Below are 20,780 nucleotides of genomic sequence, written 5' to 3' on the forward strand. Positions count from 1 at the left end.
TTACCCAGCCAAAGACATCCTCAGGAGGATTCCCAGAAATAGGAATGCAGAAGGCCATCGAATGTCAGAGAAGTTGCCAACTCACTGGGGGCGAGGATGGGCTCACAGAAGTAGATGCCACTGGTGCATCAGGTGGGGAAGTCAGCACAGAGACTCCTGGGGCAGCAGCACCCAGGGCCTCATGGGCCTTGGGCCAGTACAGAACATCCTGATGCTCTTGGGGGGAGAAACAGGAAATGTTAACCAAGTGAGGATCTCACAGCTCATGCTGCTGCCTGTGGAGCTCCAGTCCCCAGGAACTCTGGCATGTGTCTGCACAGTGGGCAGAACACGGGGGCTGTCGGTGAAGTCAGAAGCACACTTCCCTCAGGAGAGCTGGGAGTGCTCCGTCCATGCCCTGGCAGAAGGTGCCCACAATCTACTGTCAAGTCAAAGTTCCAAAGGCAGTGTTATGGTTTCCAGCTTAGGTGTCCCTCAAATGCTCGTGTATGAGAGAGCACAGAACAGTTTAGAGGTGAAGGATTGGGTTAGGAGCCTTGACCGGATCATGAGTTAGTCGTCTGATAAGAATTACCTCAGTGGAGACTATAGGCAGGTAGAGTGGCTAGAGGAGACAGGTCACTGGGGGTGGAGCTTTGGGCTTTATATTTTGTGAGCTGACTTGAATCTCTCTTCTCTCCTTCCTGGTGCCACGTTCTCAGTTGTGTCCCTCCACCACGCCCTTCTTTCATGACGCTCTGCCTCCCTTCTGGTCTAGAGCACCAGAGTTGGCCATCTATGGACTGAGAACTATGGAACCATGAGTCTCCAAATAAAATTTTCCTCCTCTAATTCTTCTTGTCCGGTCTTTTTTCATAGCAGTGGAAAACTGACCAAAACAGAAATTGGTACCGAGAAGTGGAGTTGTTGTTGTGACTTACCTAGCCATTTGGTTAAGAAGCTGTTGGAGCTTTTTGAATTTTTATGGGAGGAATTCTGAAAAGTTCAGAGATGCAAACTGGAAACGTTTTAGATTGTTGTAAGAGGAGATTAATGAGTAATTCTGGAGGGAGTTCAGAAGACCAGAATGCTGGTAGAACTGTGGACAATAAAGACTAGGCTCAAGAGGTTTTAGAGGGCTATTTTGGAAACTAGACTAGAGGCCATTCATGTTAAATCTGGTGTAGAAGTTGTCTGCATTTTGCCATGTCCTGAGACTTTCTATGATTCTGAACTTAAAGGTGATGGATTTTTAATCTGGTGGAAGAACTTTCTAGGCAGCATAGCATTAAGGCAGTGATATGGATATTGCAGACATCTTTTAGCTAAGTTTATTGTGATGGTCAGGAGAAGAAAACAAAGAAGAAAGTTTTGAAAAACTTCCAGTTTGTCCAGAAAATTGCCAGTAAAACCAGAACTAAGAAAGGTGTGGTTGTTAAAGACATCACTGCCATAAAGAGACACTGCTGAATGCTTTATCCAGAGACACTAGGAAGGGAGGCTGAGGGCATCTCAGGAATTTGCAAGACCAAACCCATCTCAGGTTCAAGGGAATAAAAGTAAAAAATCCTTTGAGAAGAGACCAGTGGGGCATTCTGCTTGCACAGGGGGCCATGCTCAGCCACCCAGGCACTCAGAGTCTGCAGTAACTGTGGTCCCTGGAGGCTTGGGGGCTGCTCCAGATGGCAGCAGACCTTGGTGTCACCACAGGGTGCTGGTTCTGCAGGAGTGCAGGAGTAAGAGGAGTTAGGGGGTCAAGGAGGCTTCCACCAAGATTTCAAAGGAAGGCCTGGGAGGCCGGGAAAAGTGCAGAGGGTCAGAGTTCCTGTGTGCTGCCCTTTAAAAGGGACACATGGACATGTGAGGAGGAAGTCAAAGGTGGAGACCCCCATGATTAGGAAATGCCAGTCACATGGAATGTCTCCTAGGAAATCTGCAGGAATGGAGCAGAGACAAGCCAAAGAGGAACCAGAAGGCCACGGGGTGGAGCCACACAAGCCCGCTGTGGACAGCATCATGACGCCATGTGCCCAGATGCAGGACACAGAGCTACGGACTTGTTTGCCAAGCTGGATTTTGGTCTTGCTTTGGTCCTGTCCTTCTTTCTATGCCACTATTTCTTCACATTAAAATGATTACTCTGTGCTTTCATGCATTGGATCTATGTCACTTGTTTTTGATTTCTATAGGGACTCAATGAAAATTAGCCTTGGATCAGAGGAGACTAGAAACATGGACTTTAGGTAAATTCTGGAATTCTTAAGATTATGGGGAGTCTTGAATATAGACTAAATATATCCTGCCTGAGCTTTAGAGGACGAAGGGAGGAATGCTATGGTTTCAATATTAGTTGTCCCCCAAAAGTTCATGTGAGAGAGAGTGCAAGAAAGTTTAGGGGTGATATGTGGGTATGTGGGTTATGAGAGTTTTAACCTAATAAATGAGTTCCTCTGATTGATAGGGATTAATTGAGGGCCTGTAGGCATGGAGGGTGTTACTGGAGGAGGTGGGTCATTGGGGGTATGCCTTTGGGTACATATTTCATGAAATGAGAATTCTCTCTCTCTCTCTCTCTCTCTCTCTCTTTCCTGAGACATGTTCTCAGTTGCTTTCCTCCCCAACACCCTTCTGCTATGATGTTCTGCCTCCCCAGGGGCCCAGAGCAAATCATTGGTCCATCTATAGACTGAGCCCTGACACTGTGAGCACCCAAAAAAATTCTGGGGCTCTAATTTTCCTGGTCAGGTCTTGTGGTCACAGCAACAAAAAAGTAGACTAAAAAAGGAAGGCTAGTGAATGTAGTGGCCCTGGGACACAAGACACCAATAGAAGACCCCAGAAATGCAGACACATGTGTGGGGACAGGGCCAGCTGCACAGGGCCGAGGTGCAATGGGGTCAGGAGTAAGAGGATTCTTAACGTCAGTCACTTCTTACTTGTTCAAATTTCCAAGCATGAATTTGTTTTGAATTTAGGAGACAGAGACGAAAAGACACAGAGACAAAAAGCATGGGGGGCCCCACTGGGAGGAGATGGTGATGACACACAGATTGGCCACAGCCCTGCAGCTTGGGGGCCCAGGGAGTTGGAGTCCAGGCACTGCAGAGGCCCAGAGCCTCACTAATTGGCCACTGGAGGCCAAGTACCAGCCCTGCCAGGTACACAGTGACCCCAAGTGAAGGTGCCTCAACACGCTGCCCAGCTGGCAGGACAGCAGAGGAGGCGGACGTGGGGCCCTGCGCTTCACAAAGCCTAGGAGCCTGCTACACACACAGCCTGGGCCCACAGCCTCACTGGACCTACTACTGCCTGCCGCCTCACTCACTGCTCAGGAGGTCACAGCTGAGCCGCAGAGGACAAGGGGAATGGGCATCCGCCGCCCTGTCTCCAGCACAGACCTGGCTCAGGAGCACAGGGACCCTGGAAGCACAGCTGCTGGCTGTATGACCATGGGTCAGTCCTAACCCTCACCTGGACAGGTAAGGTCAACACACCACCTGCTCAGGCCTGCCAGGACCAGAAGCTGACCATGAGTGAGCAGGCAGCAGGGCTGTGTATGCAGTAAGCACTCAGGCCTTGCCCCAGCAGGGAGACAGAGACCACTCCCCTGCCCGCACCCTGCCCTGCACCTGCCCCGCACCCTGCCCTCCACCCTGGTGGCTGGGCAGGGCCTGTGAGCCTTGGCCTGAGCACCCGCTGGCTGCCCCTTGCTACGCACAGGCTCCGAGTCTGCAGGCTGCGGCTGCGGGTCCTGCATTTCCACCAGCTCCCAGGGGCCAGGGACGCTGCTGGCTCAGGACCACGCTGTGCACAGTAGGCCAGGGACAGTGGGGAGGACAGGCCATCCTATCACACCCAGTCAGTCTTCCAGCTCCCCAGCAGATGGGCACCCTCCCTACCCCGTGGCCAGATGCTCATTCCACTGGGCCCAGGGCTGGCCCTGCGTCCTCACCAAGCTGGACAGCTCTGCTCTGTCCCTCTTCCCACGTGAGTCAATGACCTTGGCCTTGGGGTGGGCATTCCAAGTGTTTTCAGCTCATCACAAGGTCAAGCTGTGCAGTCAGGTGGGCACCACCAAGGGGGTGTTCAAGAATTCTCTGGTTCAGTGTGCAGCACGGCACTGACACGTCTCTGTACTCCACAAAATACGTGACCACGTCCCGTAACCTGCTCAATCTCACTGCCTCCTCTGTCCTCTCTGCCTGCTGTCCCAGCGCAGGGCCATGCCGACCCTCAGAAACGGAAACCTCTCAGCACTGCCCTGGCGGGAGTTTGTGCTGGAGGGCTTTAGAGGAGGGGTGGAGGTTCAAGCTCTGCTCTTTGCTGTCTTCCTGGCCCTCTATGTGCTGACCGTCCTGGGCAATGTCACCATGATCGTGGTCATCACCCTGGATGCCCGCCTGCACTCCCCCATGTACTTCTTCCTCAAGAACCTGTCCTTCCTGGACCTCTGCTACTCCTCCGTCATCGCCCCCAATGCCCTGGCCAACTTCCTCTCCTCCAAGGCCATCAGCTTTAGGGGATGTGCCACCCAGCTGTTCTTCTTCTCCTTACTGCCTACCACTGAGGCTTTCCTCTTGGCTGTGATGGCCTATGACCGCTTCTTGGCCATCTGCAGCCCCCTGCAGTACCCTGCGACCATGTGCTCCAAGACATGCTCTCGCCTGGTGCTGGGCACCTACTGTGGAGGCTGCCTCAACTCCATCATAGAGACCAGCCTCACCTTCCAGCTGCCCTTCTGCAGCTCCAACCGCATCGACCACTTCTTCTGTGACGTGCCCCCCCTGCTCCGGCTGGCCTGTGCCAACACGGCTCTCAATGAGCTTCTCCTGTTTGGCCTCTGTGGGCTCATCATTGTGAGCACTACACTAGCGGTCCTGGTCTCCTATGGCTACATCGCAGTGACCATCCTCAGGATGCGCTCAGGATCTGGGCGGCACAAGCTCTTCTCCACCTGTGGCTCCCACCTGACAGCCGTGTCCTTATTTTATGGAACTGTGTTTGTGATGTATGCCCAGCCAGGAGCTGTGGAGTCCATGGAGCAGGGCAAGGTGGTCTCCGTCTTCTATACCCTGGTCATCCCGATGCTCAACCCCCTCATCTACAGCCTGCGGAACAAGGACGTGAAGGACGCTCTGCAGAGGCTGGGACAGAGGCACATCGCCATGTGAAGAAAATTCTGGTGAGAGTGTCCATGGAGCTGGACTGAAGGGCTCTATGGAGATATCTGATCTTCCAACTGCTCCCTACTTCAAAATGCACTTGAAGGTGTTGGGGCACATGTTCACCAAGGTCCTTTGAGCATTTCATGGACCAGATGTTTATTACGTGTGAGATGCACGGATGGAGAAGGCTGGTCTACATGCAGAACTCTGACCCCAAGAAGACTGGGTGGGCACCATGCAGAACTCTGGGGAGGACTGACAGCCTGACCACAAGAAGCCTGGGTGGGCACCTAGCAGGGCCTTGCCTTCTGCCTCCTCCTTTGCATCTCTGGGCCATTTCCCAGGCTTTAGTTGCTCAGAGGATAGATACTGTGCATCCTGATTAAAGTCGTCAGACAAAAATGTGTATCTCACTAACCCATCTTTCACCCAGACGCAGAGCCTGGCTGGCCGGTGGCCTCCCGTGATGTGAGTGAAGGGTCTGCCTGCCCGCTCCCTCAGCCCATCTTCCACACCAGTGCCAAGGAGCTACTAAAAATAATAACTGTTTACAGATCAACAACCAAGCCATCCCGCAGAGCAAGTCTGGCATCAGGTGGAGCAGGGTTGGCTGTGAGTGGCCCAGTCTGACAACGAGAGCCTGTGTGCGAAGGAGCTGCAGGGGGTCTGGGCATCGGGGTGGCTTCTCTTGGGGCAGAGCTTGCCCAGGCTCCTGGGCATCACACCCTGGGCACAGACAGCATGGCCCTGGGACCTGGTAGCCCCTTCCTAGCCTCAGGATGGACCTGGGAGAAAGTAAAAAGCTGCACTGTGTGTGTGTGTGACCATAACTGTATGCATCATATACACGCAGTGTGTGTGCACATGGATGCAGAGCAGGACTTATCCCTTCTGGTATATGCACATATGTCTGTACATGCACAATAAAAACACTAATTCCAAGGGAAAATACACAAGTTTCATCTACAACTCAGCAAGTTCAACATTTGCAGGTCAAGAGAAGGTACGGCTCACTCCACCTGCCTATCCTCGCCCTCCGGGTTAGCCTTATCCTGACTAACCACATTTTCAGGATCTGGGTGGCACAAGCTCCTCTCCATGGAAAGTTCTGTGTATTTTGTCTTCACAGAACTTTCCATGGAGAGGTATGCACGATTTGTCTTCTGTTCAACCACTACTGCTCGCCCATGTCCAGCTGCCTGTAACGGAGCCCTTGGCTGTCCACCGTACATGATTCCATTACAGATGTTCCTCAGTTGCAATGGGATTACACCCCGTAAGCCCAAGGTAGGTTGGAAACATCATAGGCTGCACTGCATCCAATACTTGTCACCTACAGGTCACAGTTCGGCCTGGCCTACCTAAGCATGCTCAGAAGGCTCACATCAGTTTTGGGATGGGAAAAATCATCTCACAGGAGCCTCTCTGATACCAGTGTTGAGTGTCACCTAAATCCTTCAACATGTCCAGGAAGGGAAAGCAGAGCAGTGAAAGGGTAACTCACAGCATCAGAGAATCAGGAACCGTTAAGTCAAACCACTGTAAGTCAGGAACCACCTGCATACAGTACTGACATGGTCATTCACTCATCCTCCTACTGACCATGGACATTTTGGTTGTTACTAATTACTGGCCCTTAAAATAATTCTGTGTTCTTTTAAACATCTTTTCCTGTGAATGAAATGAAATCCTGCGGGCATTCTTAAACATGAAATTGTTCACCCAAATAGTTTTCCAAACATGATGCCAATTTCTGCTCACATTGACCAAAGCAAACACGATTTCCATTGCTGTGTATCATCAGGAGCAGGTGTGCGCTTCAGGAGCAGGTGTGTTCTGTTTCACAAGCTTCCCCATTCGGGGGTTAGTGATCACACGTCCCTGCCATTTTCATTGTCATTTCTTGAGTGGCTCACGAGCTCACCCACCTTTGCACAGAACAGACATCTGGATATTCTTTGGGGGGGAGTATATCTGTTTTGCCCATTTTTCCACTGTTTTCTTTTTCATATTGATTGTAGAAATTCTTCACCTCTCCCATCCTTATGAACCCCTTGTTGGTTATTTGATTTGAAAATACTTCTCCCACTTGGTAGTATTCACATCCACATAGTTTTTTTTTTTCTTTTTTTAAGTTAGTCAACATCATTCTCTAAACTTATTACCAGGTAACTGTGTTGGTCACTTCCTTCATGGTTCTGTGGCATTTAATACTTGCCTATGCTACGTCCCCAAAGATACTCTTCTCTGATATCTTGTTATTTTTAGATCTCTTTGCTGAGTCTTTCATTCGGTGTCCACATGCACACAAAATTGGTGATGGCTTTTGTGCTTCAGGGGTAAACTGTGTGTTGCACATGGGTACTCACAGGTTCCCACTGGCCTGACCATGGCCACCTTGAGTCGACCCTGCCAGGAGCCCTGTGTTGGCTGCTTCCTGAGGCCACTTCCCGGCACAGACAAAAGCCGCCCAGGTGTGGGGCTCAAGTGCGGGGATGCGCCCAATGTCCTTGATACTGCCTCCAGGTAACCCTGTGTTCTGCAGGACAAAGTCACCTTGGTCCTGGATTGCTACGCAAGCCCCTCCTTCTTACCCAAACTGCAGGGACCTGATGGCCTTGCTGCTTCCCAGGACCACACATTATCACAAGTCCAGGAAGCTGCATGGCAGCCAGCCTTCCATCTTGGGCCCCATGGCCAGTGCTCAGGCCCTGGGTGCAGGTTTTCTTTTTGTAACTTGTTTTTAGATGTGCATGACAGCAGGGTGTACTGAGATATGACACATACATGGGGAGTGACCCATTACAGTCCTGAGCCCATTCTTATGGCTGAACAGGATTTTGTGGAGTTACACTGGTCATGTGTTCACGTATGAGCACAGGAAGGTTATGTCCCATTCACTGACCTAAGAAACACTTTTTAAAGCACCTTTTCTCTGGAGTTGTGCTTGGTCACCAAGTCATTAACCAGGTGCCCCTGTGGGCATGCTTGCTTCTAGAGACTGTATTCTGTTCTATTGGGCTATTTCAAAATACATCATGGAATCTTAAAGGTAAAATGTTATAATAAAAACTCTTTAATATCTATGGTGTGTAAACTATTAGGAAATAAAGTGTAGATACTCTTGAAAGATGTAGCGGGGACCGAGGAGAGACCCAGCGTGTCTCTGGCTGACGGCATCCCACATGACAAAGCTCCTGATGACGTGGCACAGCCAAACCAGCCAAGGCTTTTCCAACCTTAAGGTGAGGATAGGAGCCACCTCACACTTCTCTGGAACAGTTTTAAATGCACAGTGGGAGGGCATGCCCTGCCCAGCTGGAGCAGTGCCATGCTGCAGCACATGGGTCTGGGTGTGAATGGACTTAGTTAGAGGCCCTGGCATCTGGCTGGTCTGCTTCTCGGTCCCTCTGCCCACCTTGGCCTTCCACCAGGTGCTCATCAGACCCTGGCAGAGGGCTTTTAAGCCTCTGCCTTAGGCTTGAGGGGCTGCTGAGACCCAACCCAGAGCAGTTTGCCACGCTGGTGCTCTCAGGGACATCCTGGACCTTCTCTTGCCACATAGGCCAGTGCTCCCCTTGTCACGACCCTGCAGTCGTCCCAGAGCCCCCTTCATAGCCTACGGGGTGCACCATATCATTTTACCCTCTGCCCTTCTCCAGCACAGTCCCAGGGTCAGTTCCAGGACAGTCCTCAATGCCCTCTTCTCATGGGCTTCAACTGTGGCCACGCTTGCCAAATCACTTCCCTTCTCACAGTGAAGGCAGCTGCGTGTGTGCATGGGCACAAGAGAATGCACATTGGTGCATGCTGACCTCAAGTCAGAGACCACATCTCAGTTCTCTCTAGTCTAGTGCACAGCCCCTCGTGGCTACTGAACACGGGCTGACCTGAGCTGAACCCCCAACAGCTGCACTTTCTTCTCCTCCTCCTCTCCTCTCCCCGCTCCCCCACCCCGAAGACCTGCTCATCATCCTCACCCTTCCCTCTAGCTTAGGCAGGTCTGTGGGCTGCTCACCTCGCACTCACTCCCAGGAGCATTTCTTACAATACTCCAGACTTCACACCTCTGCTCGTGCTACTCTTCACCCCTCTGCAACCTGCTCTCTGCGTCTGCCACTGCTCACTGTCCAGACCTAATGGGCATGTCCCATTCCTTGTCAAGGAAGACCTCTGAGTGGATCCGGGTACCATCTGTCAATTGCTCTTTGGTGGCTGTCTTCCACTGGTGTCTGTTTGGGACATTCATCAAGCTTTGTGCTTTCTAAACACTCTGGTCATTCCTGCATGACCAGACATCTTTGCTGGGCACTCTTCTCTGTGCTGGCTAACTACTGGCACCCCTCAGGGGCTGGTCTTGCCCCTCACATCCTGCAGTCTGCTTTCCCTCCCTTGGTCACCTCCAAGGTCACTCTCCATGACATCCCCCCACCCATCGAGCTCCCCTCCATAGCACACATACACTAGGTGTGCACTCCGTGTTTTCACAGGATGCCCAGGCCCTGCTGCCCTCACCAGGACAGGAAACGCTGAGCCAAAGAGAGCTCTTTTGTGCCCTTTATCAATGAACACCCTGCTGCTAGGGCAATCATTATTCTGATGATCTCTAAGAACAAAAATGACTTTTGTCTGCTTAGAGAGTCCCAAAAATCAGTTCATGTGAGGTGTATTCTTCGTAGACTTACCTGATGCAACAGATGCCCTGGGCCGTCCTCGCTGCTGCCCAGGACGGCTGTCCTCGCTGCCGCCTGCGACGGCAGTTCCCTCTTTTCCACTGCTGTTCAGTATTCGATTGCTCAAATCATACATCCCTTCTGTGGCTGGTGGACAGTAGAGCTATTCTAACTTGGGGACATCATGAGCACACTGTTAGGAACAATCTCCTGTGTGTCTTTGATGGTACAAGGAATTATTTCTATTGCAAATATGCCAAGTAAACTGGAAACTGTTGTGTCATTGAGACACACAGCTTCAGCAGGCCATGCCAGGTGAGATGGCCTTGGAAAAGCTCTAAGAATCTACCAAAAAAAAAAAAAAAATCCCTTAGAAAAATAAATCAACCTCAATCTCAGGATACAAAGTCAGCACACACAGCCAATTCCACCTCTACACCAGCAAGGGGTGACTGCAGTTTGGACTTCCCTGTCATATGCAATATGCCAAGTAAACAAAATATGTTAGAATAAACTTAACAAAATACTAAAGTACATTAACAAAAAAGTATAGAATATCAATGAAAAATTAAAAAGCCTAAATGAAGGGAGCTAAAGTGTTTGTGAACTGAAATATTCTACATTGCTAAGATATTCATTTGTTCCAATTTGGTCTCTAAATTCATTGCAATCCCCATCAAAATCCAAGAGACATTGATGACCTAATTCTGAAATTTATATGGAAAGAAAAACCACTAAAATAATTATATTAGCTATCTATTTCCACATCAGCTCAAAAGTCTAGAATCATATATATATATATTAGATCCAGGTGTGCCTGAGGCTCCTCGGATTTGGTTCCTTAGGTACAATTTACAAGTATAGTCTTTCTTGATCTATAGACCTGCGAGACTAGGGAAGCTGTCAGATCCCCGTGACCATCGTAACGATGAGGGATGGTCAGACAGGCATGGATAACTCTTTTTTTTTTTTTTTTAAGAGAGAGAGAGAGAGAGAGAGAGAGAGAGAGAGAGAGAGCGAGAGGTTTTTAAATATTTTTTAATTTTCGTGGACACAACATCTTTATTTTTTATTTTTATGTGGTGCCGAGGATCGAACCCAGCACCCCGCGCATGCCAGGTGAGCGCGCTACCGCTTGAGCCACATCCCCAGCCCCGAGCCCCAGTCTTTACTCAACAAACAGCGCTTCATCTATGCTGCTCGCGAGAAGAGAGCACCCAGTCCAGGCCACCTCCAGGAGGATTTTAAACACAACGTGAATACCAGGAGGCAGCAGTCTCTGGGGCCACCGTGGAAGCTGCCTACCTACCACGCTAGTCACAGACTGGAAGAAAATATTTGCAGATTATATATGTGATAAAGGATTACATTAGATTATACACAAACATAATTTTAAGTAAGAAAACAACCAACCAAACACAAATGAGTAAAAAGTGGTTAATTTTTACTTCATCAAAGAAGACATACAGATGGCAAACCATCACATGGCAATACGCTCAACACTAGTAACTAGGAAAACACCTCAAAACCACGATGGCTCCTTAGCACGCTCACCAGCATGGCTGAGACAGAAGGCGGCAACTGGGGCTGTCACAGACTGCTGGACAGAATGTGGAGACCTCTGGGAAACAGCTTGGCAGTCTATTAAAAAGCTAAATGTACACCTGCCACATTCCACCCAACATGGTGACCTCCAGCTCTAGCCATTTTCCTGAAAATGACGACTTAATTCTTTTTGTGACTGAAGAATACTCCATTGTGTATATACACATACATTTTCTTTATCCTTTCATCAGTTGACAGATACTTAGGATACTGTAAATTGTGCCTTAGAAGACACAGGTGTGCATTTACCTTTGTGACATGCTGGCCTTAGCTTCTGCAGGTGTAACGGGGAGGCAGGGTCAACTGCGTCACACGTGGTAATGCTACTGTGCCCTTTCTGAGGAGCCTGCACTCTGGTGGCCTCGGTGGCTGTATTTGCATTCCCACTGCAGTACCTAAGGGGTCCTCTCCCCTGTGTCCTTGCCAGCAGGCACTGTTGTTTGTGCCCTTGAAGACAGTCAAGGTGACTGAGGGGGAACAGAACCTCAGTGTGGTTCTAATTTGCATAGTCCCAAGAGCTAAAGATGTTGAATGAATTTGTATGAAATTACTGCCCATTGTACTTCGTTTGAGAGGTGTCTGCTCAGTTCACTTGCCTGATTTTGACTGGGGTTTTTCTTTCTTTCTTTTTGGTATTAAGTTGGCATTCTTTCTTTCTTTTTTTTGGTTCTTTTTATATTACAGACACTAATTCTCTGCCATGGTTTCTGTATTAGGTGTCCCCCAAGTGCTCACCTGCAAGGATGTTCAGATATTAAGTGACTGGGTTATGGAGGCACTAAAGGATTGACTGGGCGGTAACTATAGGCGGGTCAGGTTGGAGCTGAGCTCTCTCTGCTTCACGGTGCCATGTCCTGAGCTACTTCCCCTCCATGCCCTCCACCATGATGTTCTGCCCCACCTGGGCCCAGAACCATGAAGCCAACTGACCACAGATTGAAACTCTGAAACCATGAACCAAAATGAACTCTTCCTCTGCTGTTCTTCTTGGGGTATTTGGGTCACAGCAATGAAGAGCTGCTGAAGCGCTGCTGTCAGAAGAGTGGCTGTCCCCGTTCTTCCAGCTGTCCCCGTTCTTCCGGCTGCCTCTCCACTGTTTCCTTTGCTGTGCAGAAGCTTCTAACTTGATATGAATCCATCTGTCAATCCTTGCTCTTGTCTGAGCTACTGGAGTCCTTACTCAAGAAGGGACTGCCTGGGCCTGAGCCTGGGCCTTGAAGTGTCTCCTGTTTTCTTTGGACACTGCCCTTCTCGAGGGCCGGCCTTGGGGAGCCGTCTCACCACTGCCTGCTCATGTGCAAAGTGAGCACATACCCACTGGGCAATGTCCTGAGGATGACATGACAGAATGCAGATGTGGGGCTCACATGGGCTTCAGTGAATGGCACCTTTTAGGATTTATGATCCTTGGCAAGATGTTAGATAAATAAAAAACAAAACTGTTCCAAATGCTATTTTCATTCCAGGTCTGCTGGTTTTCCGCCTCAGCAAGAGTTCTAACAGGTTCTTCCAACGTTTACTTAACTGCACTGGGCACAGTTGGGGACAGAGGTGAGCCTTCCAAGTGACAGTATAAATTAAGTTCAGCAAAATAAATTTTGAAGTTGAAGCCGCCAAAAACAAAAAAGAAAAAACAAGCCACCACCAGGGGACAAGGGGAGAAAGCACCACCCCACCGCCACCTTGCCCGAGGCGGCCTCAATCTGCAGACCACGACCACTTCCACATCCTGACACTCGAATCCAGGGGGCCACGGCTGGCAGACTTCCAGTTGAGCAGAGAATCTCAGATGCAGGGAGGTTCCAGCTGAAAGGAGGCCCACCTGCAGCACAGTCTGCCACAGGCTGCCCCCAGCAAACTCCCTTCCCAGGTCCAGGAACAGAGGCCACCCACAGCTCTGGAGGCCAGTCCCCCTTCAAAGCACATGCTAATTAATGGCCCTTGACCTTGAAGGCCATACCTGCCTTCTTTGCTTTAGCTGCAAACAAGGAAGCAAAGAAAACGGTACAAGATCGCAGCTTGGGGCTGACTGCATGTCTGGGATGGACAACTGCTGCTCAGGAGCACAGCCCATCCCAGGTGGCCAGCCACCCACCCACCCCGTCCTCCCTCTCAACAGCACACCCTCTCCTGAGGCTCCTCTTCACTCTCCCAAGTGCTTCCTTCCAGGTGAGATGGGGGCCACCTGCTCCCCAGCCCCTACCCACCCACGGTGTGTCCTGGGTTTTCACAGCTCTTTCCACAGGCCTTAAGCACAATCCTTCCTGAAACACGTTCACATACACACGGAGCTGAACACACAAGTCTGTGATCACAGCTGGAGGTTCTGGGGGGCTGCAAAGGTGGAGACCTGCGGGGCTTTGTGTACGCGTATGCCCCACGTACACTCACCTAAGAGCACACATCTCTGCACACAATGTGTCCTGTGTGCACAAACCCACAGATGAATACGCCAAGCAACACAACTCTCTACCCTGCTTCCCACCCAAGGACCAGGTGGACACCTCAGCTCACTGGCTGGCTGTGGGAGCCCACGGGTGGCCACGGCATCAATCCCTCAGCTACTCACTTGGTTTTTTCCACGCTTGTTGGGTGGTATTGAGAGGTCAGCAGGCACATGGCCCTTTCCTGTTTACCACCCTTACGCTCTCTCTTTAGAAAAGACTAGGGGTACATGTTGTCCCAAGTGTGGAAGTGGCTGCTGTTGGTGAACTACTGTGCACGGCTGCTGGGTTCACGTAGCTTGCATGTCCCTAGGGCCAGGGATCCTGGCTGATTTTCCATCTGGATTACCTGACCACTGCCACTGGGGGCACTGAGATCTCCTACGACTATTACCAGCAGCAATTTCACCTCGATCAGCTGGGTGGTGGCAGGGGCACATATGACTGTTACACCTCCTGCCACCCCTGTCCCACCAAGGCGGGTGGTGTTCATCCCTTGCTGGCCTGGCGCATGTCATTCTGAGCGCCTTCAAACACTTACTGGCCATTTGGCTTGGCTCCTCCATGAACTTTTTTAAGTACTCTGTGCCCATTATTTTTTACCGTATTGCTTCGTTCTTGCCTTTGCAAGCATTTCAACATCTGACAAACACCAACGCTTTGGCTCTAGGCACGTGACCTTGTTTCAGGAACTCCTTCCAAATCCACCCCTCATTTCCCTCATGGCCTCTTCGGAGAGGGCAGCTCTTGATAAGGGCAGGGGGTCTGCCACCTTTGTCCTCCAGAATTCTGAGTGACCTGGGTGAGCAGAGAGGTTTTTCAACAAGGTTGAGAAATCAGAGTGGAAGGCCGAGCGGAAGGCCAGAGTCCGTGCAGTGCCCAAATGTGCACACAGCCGCAGCGCCCATCCGCGGGACTCTGACTCCACGGAAGCCGTTTCGCCCACATTGACTCAGAGCCCCCTTGCCCACCCCACAGGGAACACGTCACTGCTGCCCTCACTTCACAGCCCGAGGCAGATGCATCAGACCACCTCGGACAGCTGGGCTGTGCCGCAGGCATCAAGCTCCAGGAACCCTCAGCTACTGTGCTGCTCCCTGACCAGGCAGCACATCCGGTGGGTTGCATGAAGTGCCTTGCCCCCTGTGGGTGTCCCCAGGCAGGTCAGGTGTCTGGGGCAGTCTTACTTGGCTGGACCTTTTCTGCTCAGGTGAGGCTGACCATCACACCCCTGGGATCTGAGTTAGGGGCTCAAGCAGAACTCTCAAGCCAAGTGTGGCTTGAGGACAAATGGAAACTCGGGCCCCATGGCCCTTGCTACGCACGGACTGGCTGCACTCTTTGTGTTGCTGGTGCTCTGGGTCCGGAGGGGCACAGCATGGGGCTGACGCTCAGCACTTCTCTAGGTTGGCATTTTCTTCTCTCCAGAAAGACCTAGGACTTGGTCATTTTCCAAGCCCCTTGCATATTGATATACTGTTATTTCTATCTACTCAACAGATACTTGCTGAGCACCTTCTGTGCTAGAGGCTCCCCCTGATGCTGGGGACAAAGAAATCAAGCTACTTCTTAAACACAGATACCTATATATAAGTCAAGTGACTGCTCTTGAACACTCAGGGTGACAGCCATCTGAAGCACTCACACCCCTCACAAATTACCCAGCAGTCACTAAAATCATAATTATGAGCAGCACTTTGTGACTCACCAGGGAGGGTAACCATGATTCACAGAATCCACCGGGCACCTAGGAAAGTGCCCTAGGAAAGCTCGGAGCTGCTGGAGGCCTGCAAGTGCAGACACAGAACTAGATCCTGAAAAGATACACAGCATTCTGGTCTCACAGTGCCTGAGCCTGTCTCCTGGGAAGGGTGTGGCAGAAGCACACAGAGGGTTCAGTCTCCTTCACTCTAGGCTGAGACCTGAATCCTGAGCAAAGGACCAGTCCAGCTCCTGAGTGCCCAGCTTTGGCCTCGTGAGAAACAAAGGGACTTTTATCTAAGCACATTTTTCACAGTACTTTCTCACCTTGACTCTAAGCAGTGTCAAGGCAGGAAGAGTTCTACCATCAATAATGTCTTTTTTCTAAAACCTGCTTGTTCTGAAGTACCACTGGCACCAAGAGCTCAGAGATTTGTCTCTGGTCCCCAGTGGAGAAGATGGGCATTTCCACCTGACTCTGAAGAGGCAGAAGCCTGAGGACAGGGCAAGGAGGTGCTTCCTCCAGAAGGCCTTGCCGGTGACCCTGCCTGGACCACCCAATTACCTCCCCAGGCCCAAGGCTCCAGAGCCCAGCTGTATAACCCTCATGGCTGGCATCGAGTCACTAGAGAAGGCTGTTTCATTGAGGTTCTCACTTCTATCAGAACTGTAACAAGAACCTTCAGAACATTTAACTTTAGTAGAAAATATTCTTCAACTAAATCATTGCTGGCAGTGTGTGGGTCACCCACTGCTCCCTGCCCTGCAGGAAAAGGTCCTTCCATCAGAGTGGCTGGGAGCCACCACCCTGCACAGCTCAAGCTTGGCTGCTGCTGACTGGCTGGGCCTTCCCCATGTAGTCCCCATGGGACACAGCCCTGGGTCATAAGCCTCAGGTCTGTGACAGAAGCCACTTGGATGAGGAAGCTAGAGGAAGAGACCAGACCAACGGGGGTGGCAGCAGTAAGGCCCTGCCCACTCAAGGAAATGCAGGGTCAGGAGTGCTGCAGCAGGACACCTACAGGTGACCAGCAGGCACCACACCAGAGGCACACCAGCCACCAAAAAGCAGCACATAGCGTCTGATCCTCCTTGCATGCTGATACACAGTGCACGCACCCAATCCACACACTCAGACGGCAACATCCACCCAGATATGCAAGAATCACAACTGCCCTGCGTGCGATGGTGTATTTTTAATAAGTGTGAGGACAAAGGCCATTCCACAGGAGATGATGAAGTGTCCAGGGGGTTAAGACAGTCCCCCACCCTCGGTTGGCCAGGTCCTGACTTCTAGTGATCTCCACGAGGTCTCTAAACCATCTGACACCGCCCTCTGTGCAGATTGGTGTGCTGTGCATGGCCATGTGTGCAGCTGGACCGGACTCACTGGACATCATCGTCATCAAAGAGATCTTCAAAATCTATGTAAACAGAACCCCACATTAATGGGCACATAGGGAAAGCATCCCAGAAACCCACTTCAAAGTTAATTACAGGTAGTTGAAGACACAGACAGCAAATGATGTGGCAGAGGCCTTTCCCCACGACAGATGCTCAGCTTTAGCTAACAGGGCTCACAATTCAAGGGGACAGTGTGGATTCTACGTGCTTTTAACCTGCTCTTACGCAGGAAGACACAGGTGTTGCACACTGACAGCCACCTCACAGCTGCACTGACACCTGTGCTAAGGGTGACATGCGGAGGGGCTGCAGAAAGGTGGCAGAAGGACTGCGCCACTGAGAATGGCCTTAGGGGGCCTGGAAGAGGTGAGTTCAAGACACAACGAAGCCCCATTCCTGCCAGAAGCAGCTGGATAAACACACAAGGCACTGGCCGGGTGACCACAGCCAGGGCCAATTTGTCCTTCCACTTTCCTCTGTGCACCTTCCAAGTTCTGGACCTCATGCCAGCATCCCCTTCACCATGGGAAAAGAAAGAACTAAGCCCCCTCCTGTGGGCCCTGGCCTGAGGACGTGGTCAGACAGAGCGCTGGGGCAGGCCCCGCACTGGCCTTTTTGGGGAAGGGCAGCTCCTCTGACCACAGAGGGAGTACTCGCTGCCCACTGACCTTTCTGTGTGGTGCTATTGCTCTAGACACTTCCTTCCCTCTCCCCAGAGCATCCCTCTGCTCCACATCTTCACAAGGAGACACCTTCCAGGGCAATCCCACCCAGCCCTCAGGGTGCAGTTCTGCCGTGCCTGCCACCTCCTCTAACTCCTCTACTGCACTATGAAACAAGCCAGGGAAGAGAGCAAGTCACACTCATCATGAGGACCCACTGCCCAGCAGACAAGGATCCCAAAGTCCACCCAGCTGACGAGCCAAAGGGTTGTGGGAGAAACCTCAACTGAAGCCAGAGGCTCCTCGTGGACAACAACAGCCACCACCCAAGACAGGCAGCGCCTGCAGGAGGACTCTGACATGCTCCTGAGCCCAGAAGCAGGTGCACAGGAATCCACTGTCTTTGGAAATCTTTGGAAATCCTTCTCACTGGAATCCAAGGGCTGTCTTTGGAAATCTCAACACTGACCATTGAACACAGTCAATCATCTCTAATTTAAGAGGCTAGCAAAGGACAAAAGGGACTTTTGAAGATCATTGAACTGTGAATTAATGGTGCCAGCACTAGGAATGAGACGGCCTTGCCTGGTGAGAATCCCAGGAAGCTCTGGAAGGCGTCCACCCTTCCGCACCTTGTGTTCCCTTGGACAGAATTTAGAGAAAGGCTATTGAGGCTCTCAAAGCTCAGCTCCAAGGTTATGGGATGTCTGATATCAGTGGGTGGCAGCCAGGTCCCCTGGAAAGACTGCACCTTATTTAGCAGCAAGGTTCCTCCTCCTGGACAGTGAGCCAAACTAGCATGGACTCAGGGATTATTTGTAAAGGCAGACACCAACGTGGCAAGATCACACCCCAGCTGCTACTAGTGAGTAACAAAAGTTCTTTGTAGGGACAAAAATCATGTGATTACAGCGGGACAGAAAAAGGAGAGAAATCTCACCCTTCTGAGCAGGAAATGTATGTTGTGTTTCCTCTGTTTGAACCCTTGGTAAGGGCCCAAATAACCTGTATGGACAAAGCCTTCAGAAACCAGAGGAATAAGAGAAACATGCCCTCTAGCACACTTGAAAGTTCATGAGAGGTCAGCTTTCAGTGTGTTTGGTAAAACTTCCTGGGTAGCTAGCATGAAAAGTTCTGAAACAAGATGAAGTGTGTCCTCGTCCCGACTCAAAGACTGGGAAGGACTGAAGCCGGAGCGTGGCTGCTCCTTGCAAAGACAGCCAAGGGCAGACAAGTATGGGAAAGGAAGAAGGGAGGGAAGATCAGGAGAGTACAGCCACCCGAGAGAATCTGTCCAGGGTGACAGGCCAGCCACAACTGGCTGTTAGCATGTGCTAACATTCATGCCACGTACTCAATCTCAGGCCCTGGCATGTGAGACAGGAAGCAATTTCATGCTTCTCCAGATGTGGCTGACAGCCAGTGTGATCATTTCTGCACTGTACTCTGAAAACGGCAGTGTCTTGGCTTCACTCTTCCATGATCCTAATTATTCAGGTCACAAGATCGTCCCACTGTATTAACTTACAGGAAAAACTTTTAAATAAAACCAGGCATGCAGAATCCCAGCACCCTTACCATTAAAGAAGTCTGCATGGACTGCTTTCTCATTGGCTGCCAAGTCCATCAGGAGTCCAGTGCTGCCTCCTGCCTGGGGAGTGAAAGGTAAGTTATGTGAGCTCTTTCCCCAAAACAGCTTTGAGTTGTCATAGCATCCCATACCTCCAGGAAACAGGAACAGGGTGAGGGGTGACAGGCAAGTACTCAGGGTGGAGTTAAGAATTTTAGTTGCAAATAAAGAATGTGTGTGAAGGGGGAATTCAAGGAGCAGTTTTTAAAATTCTACATTCCTTAATTTTTCCCTTTCTTTCAAAAAGAGAATTCCCATTGCCCTGAGTGCCACTACTCATCTGTGGACCTCAAGTTCAGCCTCCAGTCCCCTCCTGGACACTGCACAGAGACCACAAGCATGTGCAACCCCAGTCTGGCAACTATTCTGGACCCCTCCCTTTTGAGAATGCAACCATTTCCCTTGGAAGCTGACCTGCCCTGGCCCTTGTGTGCCCTCAGAGCCTCCCACAGATGAAGCTCCTCCTGGTGGCAAAATCAGGTCACTGCCACCGCTGGGCAATAGAATGCACTCAGGATTCTGCACGTTGCTTAGTCGCCTGGGAAGGATCAGTGCAGTGTCCTCTGATGGTAGCTGTCTGGATGGCTGGCCACAGGAGCCTGTTCCTGCTCTGGTCCCTACACCCTCGAAGGTGTGTGCTCAACTCTCAAGTGCCAAACGCCTCCGTGCTCCGTTTCAGGCTGCTGCCAAGGTTCCAAGACTCCCCCCTTCTCAGCCAGCCTCCCCATCCCAACGCTACAGGAAGCCACGCAGACACCACCACGTAAATCCTGGGTTGGGGTTCTCCCTGCTCCCACCGGCCTTATTCAGACCTTCTTCAAGTTTCCTTTCTAATTCCATTTTCCTACCCTCCCACTCCAAACCCAACTCCTAACTCTGCTAAGTGACCAGCCGCCTAGCAAATCGGAGCCTGAGGCCTCCCGCAGGGGCCTTAAAACCTGACAGGAGCTGGGTTCGGGGCCCCGGGAGTGGGATGCGCAGGACCCGCCCGCTCCGTGCCGCTCCACCATCTGGCCCTGCGTTCTCTCCTCCCTCCGGTACCCACCCCGCGGGCCCCTGCCAGGCAGGAGCTGCGCACCCCGGCCAGGCTCGTCCCCAAGACGCGCGGGCGTCGCCAGGCGGGGAACCAGCTCCCGCCTTCCGGCAACCGCCCCTACGCTAGGCCAGAACGCCGACGCTCCCACCTCACCTCGTCCAGGTCCACGTAGGGACCGGCGCCCTCGGGGAACATCTCGTCCACCGCCGGCTTCATCTCGGGCCGTCGCGCTCTGCCCACTTCCGGCTCGCCGCGCCTACTTCCGGCGCTCCCACCCGGCAGGTCTAGACGCTGGAGGACCGCGACTCGGTGGTGCCCGCCGCGGGCCCCGGTCAGCCGGGGTTTGCTTCGTGCCGCGCCATCGGGAGCTGGGCTGGTCTCGCCGACCTGCGTGCCCGGGAGGGCGCGGGAGCCGGAGGCTGCGTCGCAGCCGACGGGTGAGGGAGCGGGGAGCTCTTGGACGTCGAAGGCCCAACGTGGA

General features: G+C 51.6%; 2 protein-coding genes across 2 annotated transcripts; one reads left to right on the plus strand and one right to left on the minus strand.

Annotated features, from left to right (window-relative positions):
- Positions 1-715: 715 nt before the first annotated feature.
- LOC107138498 (olfactory receptor 12-like) lies at positions 716-5,855 on the plus strand. The gene has a single exon (XM_048808880.1). It carries the CDS (start codon positions 4,203-4,205, stop codon positions 5,148-5,150), a length of 948 nt encoding a protein of 315 aa, XP_048664837.1. The 5' UTR covers positions 716-4,202; the 3' UTR covers positions 5,151-5,855.
- Positions 5,856-16,744: 10,889 nt separating this feature from the next.
- On the minus strand, positions 16,745-20,762 carry Cops9 (COP9 signalosome subunit 9). The gene is made up of 3 exons (XM_015481664.2): positions 20,453-20,762; positions 19,212-19,284; positions 16,745-16,991 (listed from the first exon to the last, which is right to left on the minus strand). Exons 1-3 carry the CDS (start codon positions 20,513-20,515, stop codon positions 16,954-16,956), a joined length of 174 nt encoding a protein of 57 aa, XP_015337150.1. The 5' UTR covers positions 20,516-20,762; the 3' UTR covers positions 16,745-16,953.
- Between the last annotated feature and the right edge of the window lie 18 nt (positions 20,763-20,780).

The sequence above is a fragment of the Marmota marmota genome, unplaced genomic scaffold (assembly GCF_001458135.2).
Source record: "Marmota marmota marmota unplaced genomic scaffold, marMar, whole genome shotgun sequence".
NCBI lineage: Eukaryota > Metazoa > Chordata > Mammalia > Rodentia > Sciuridae > Marmota > Marmota marmota.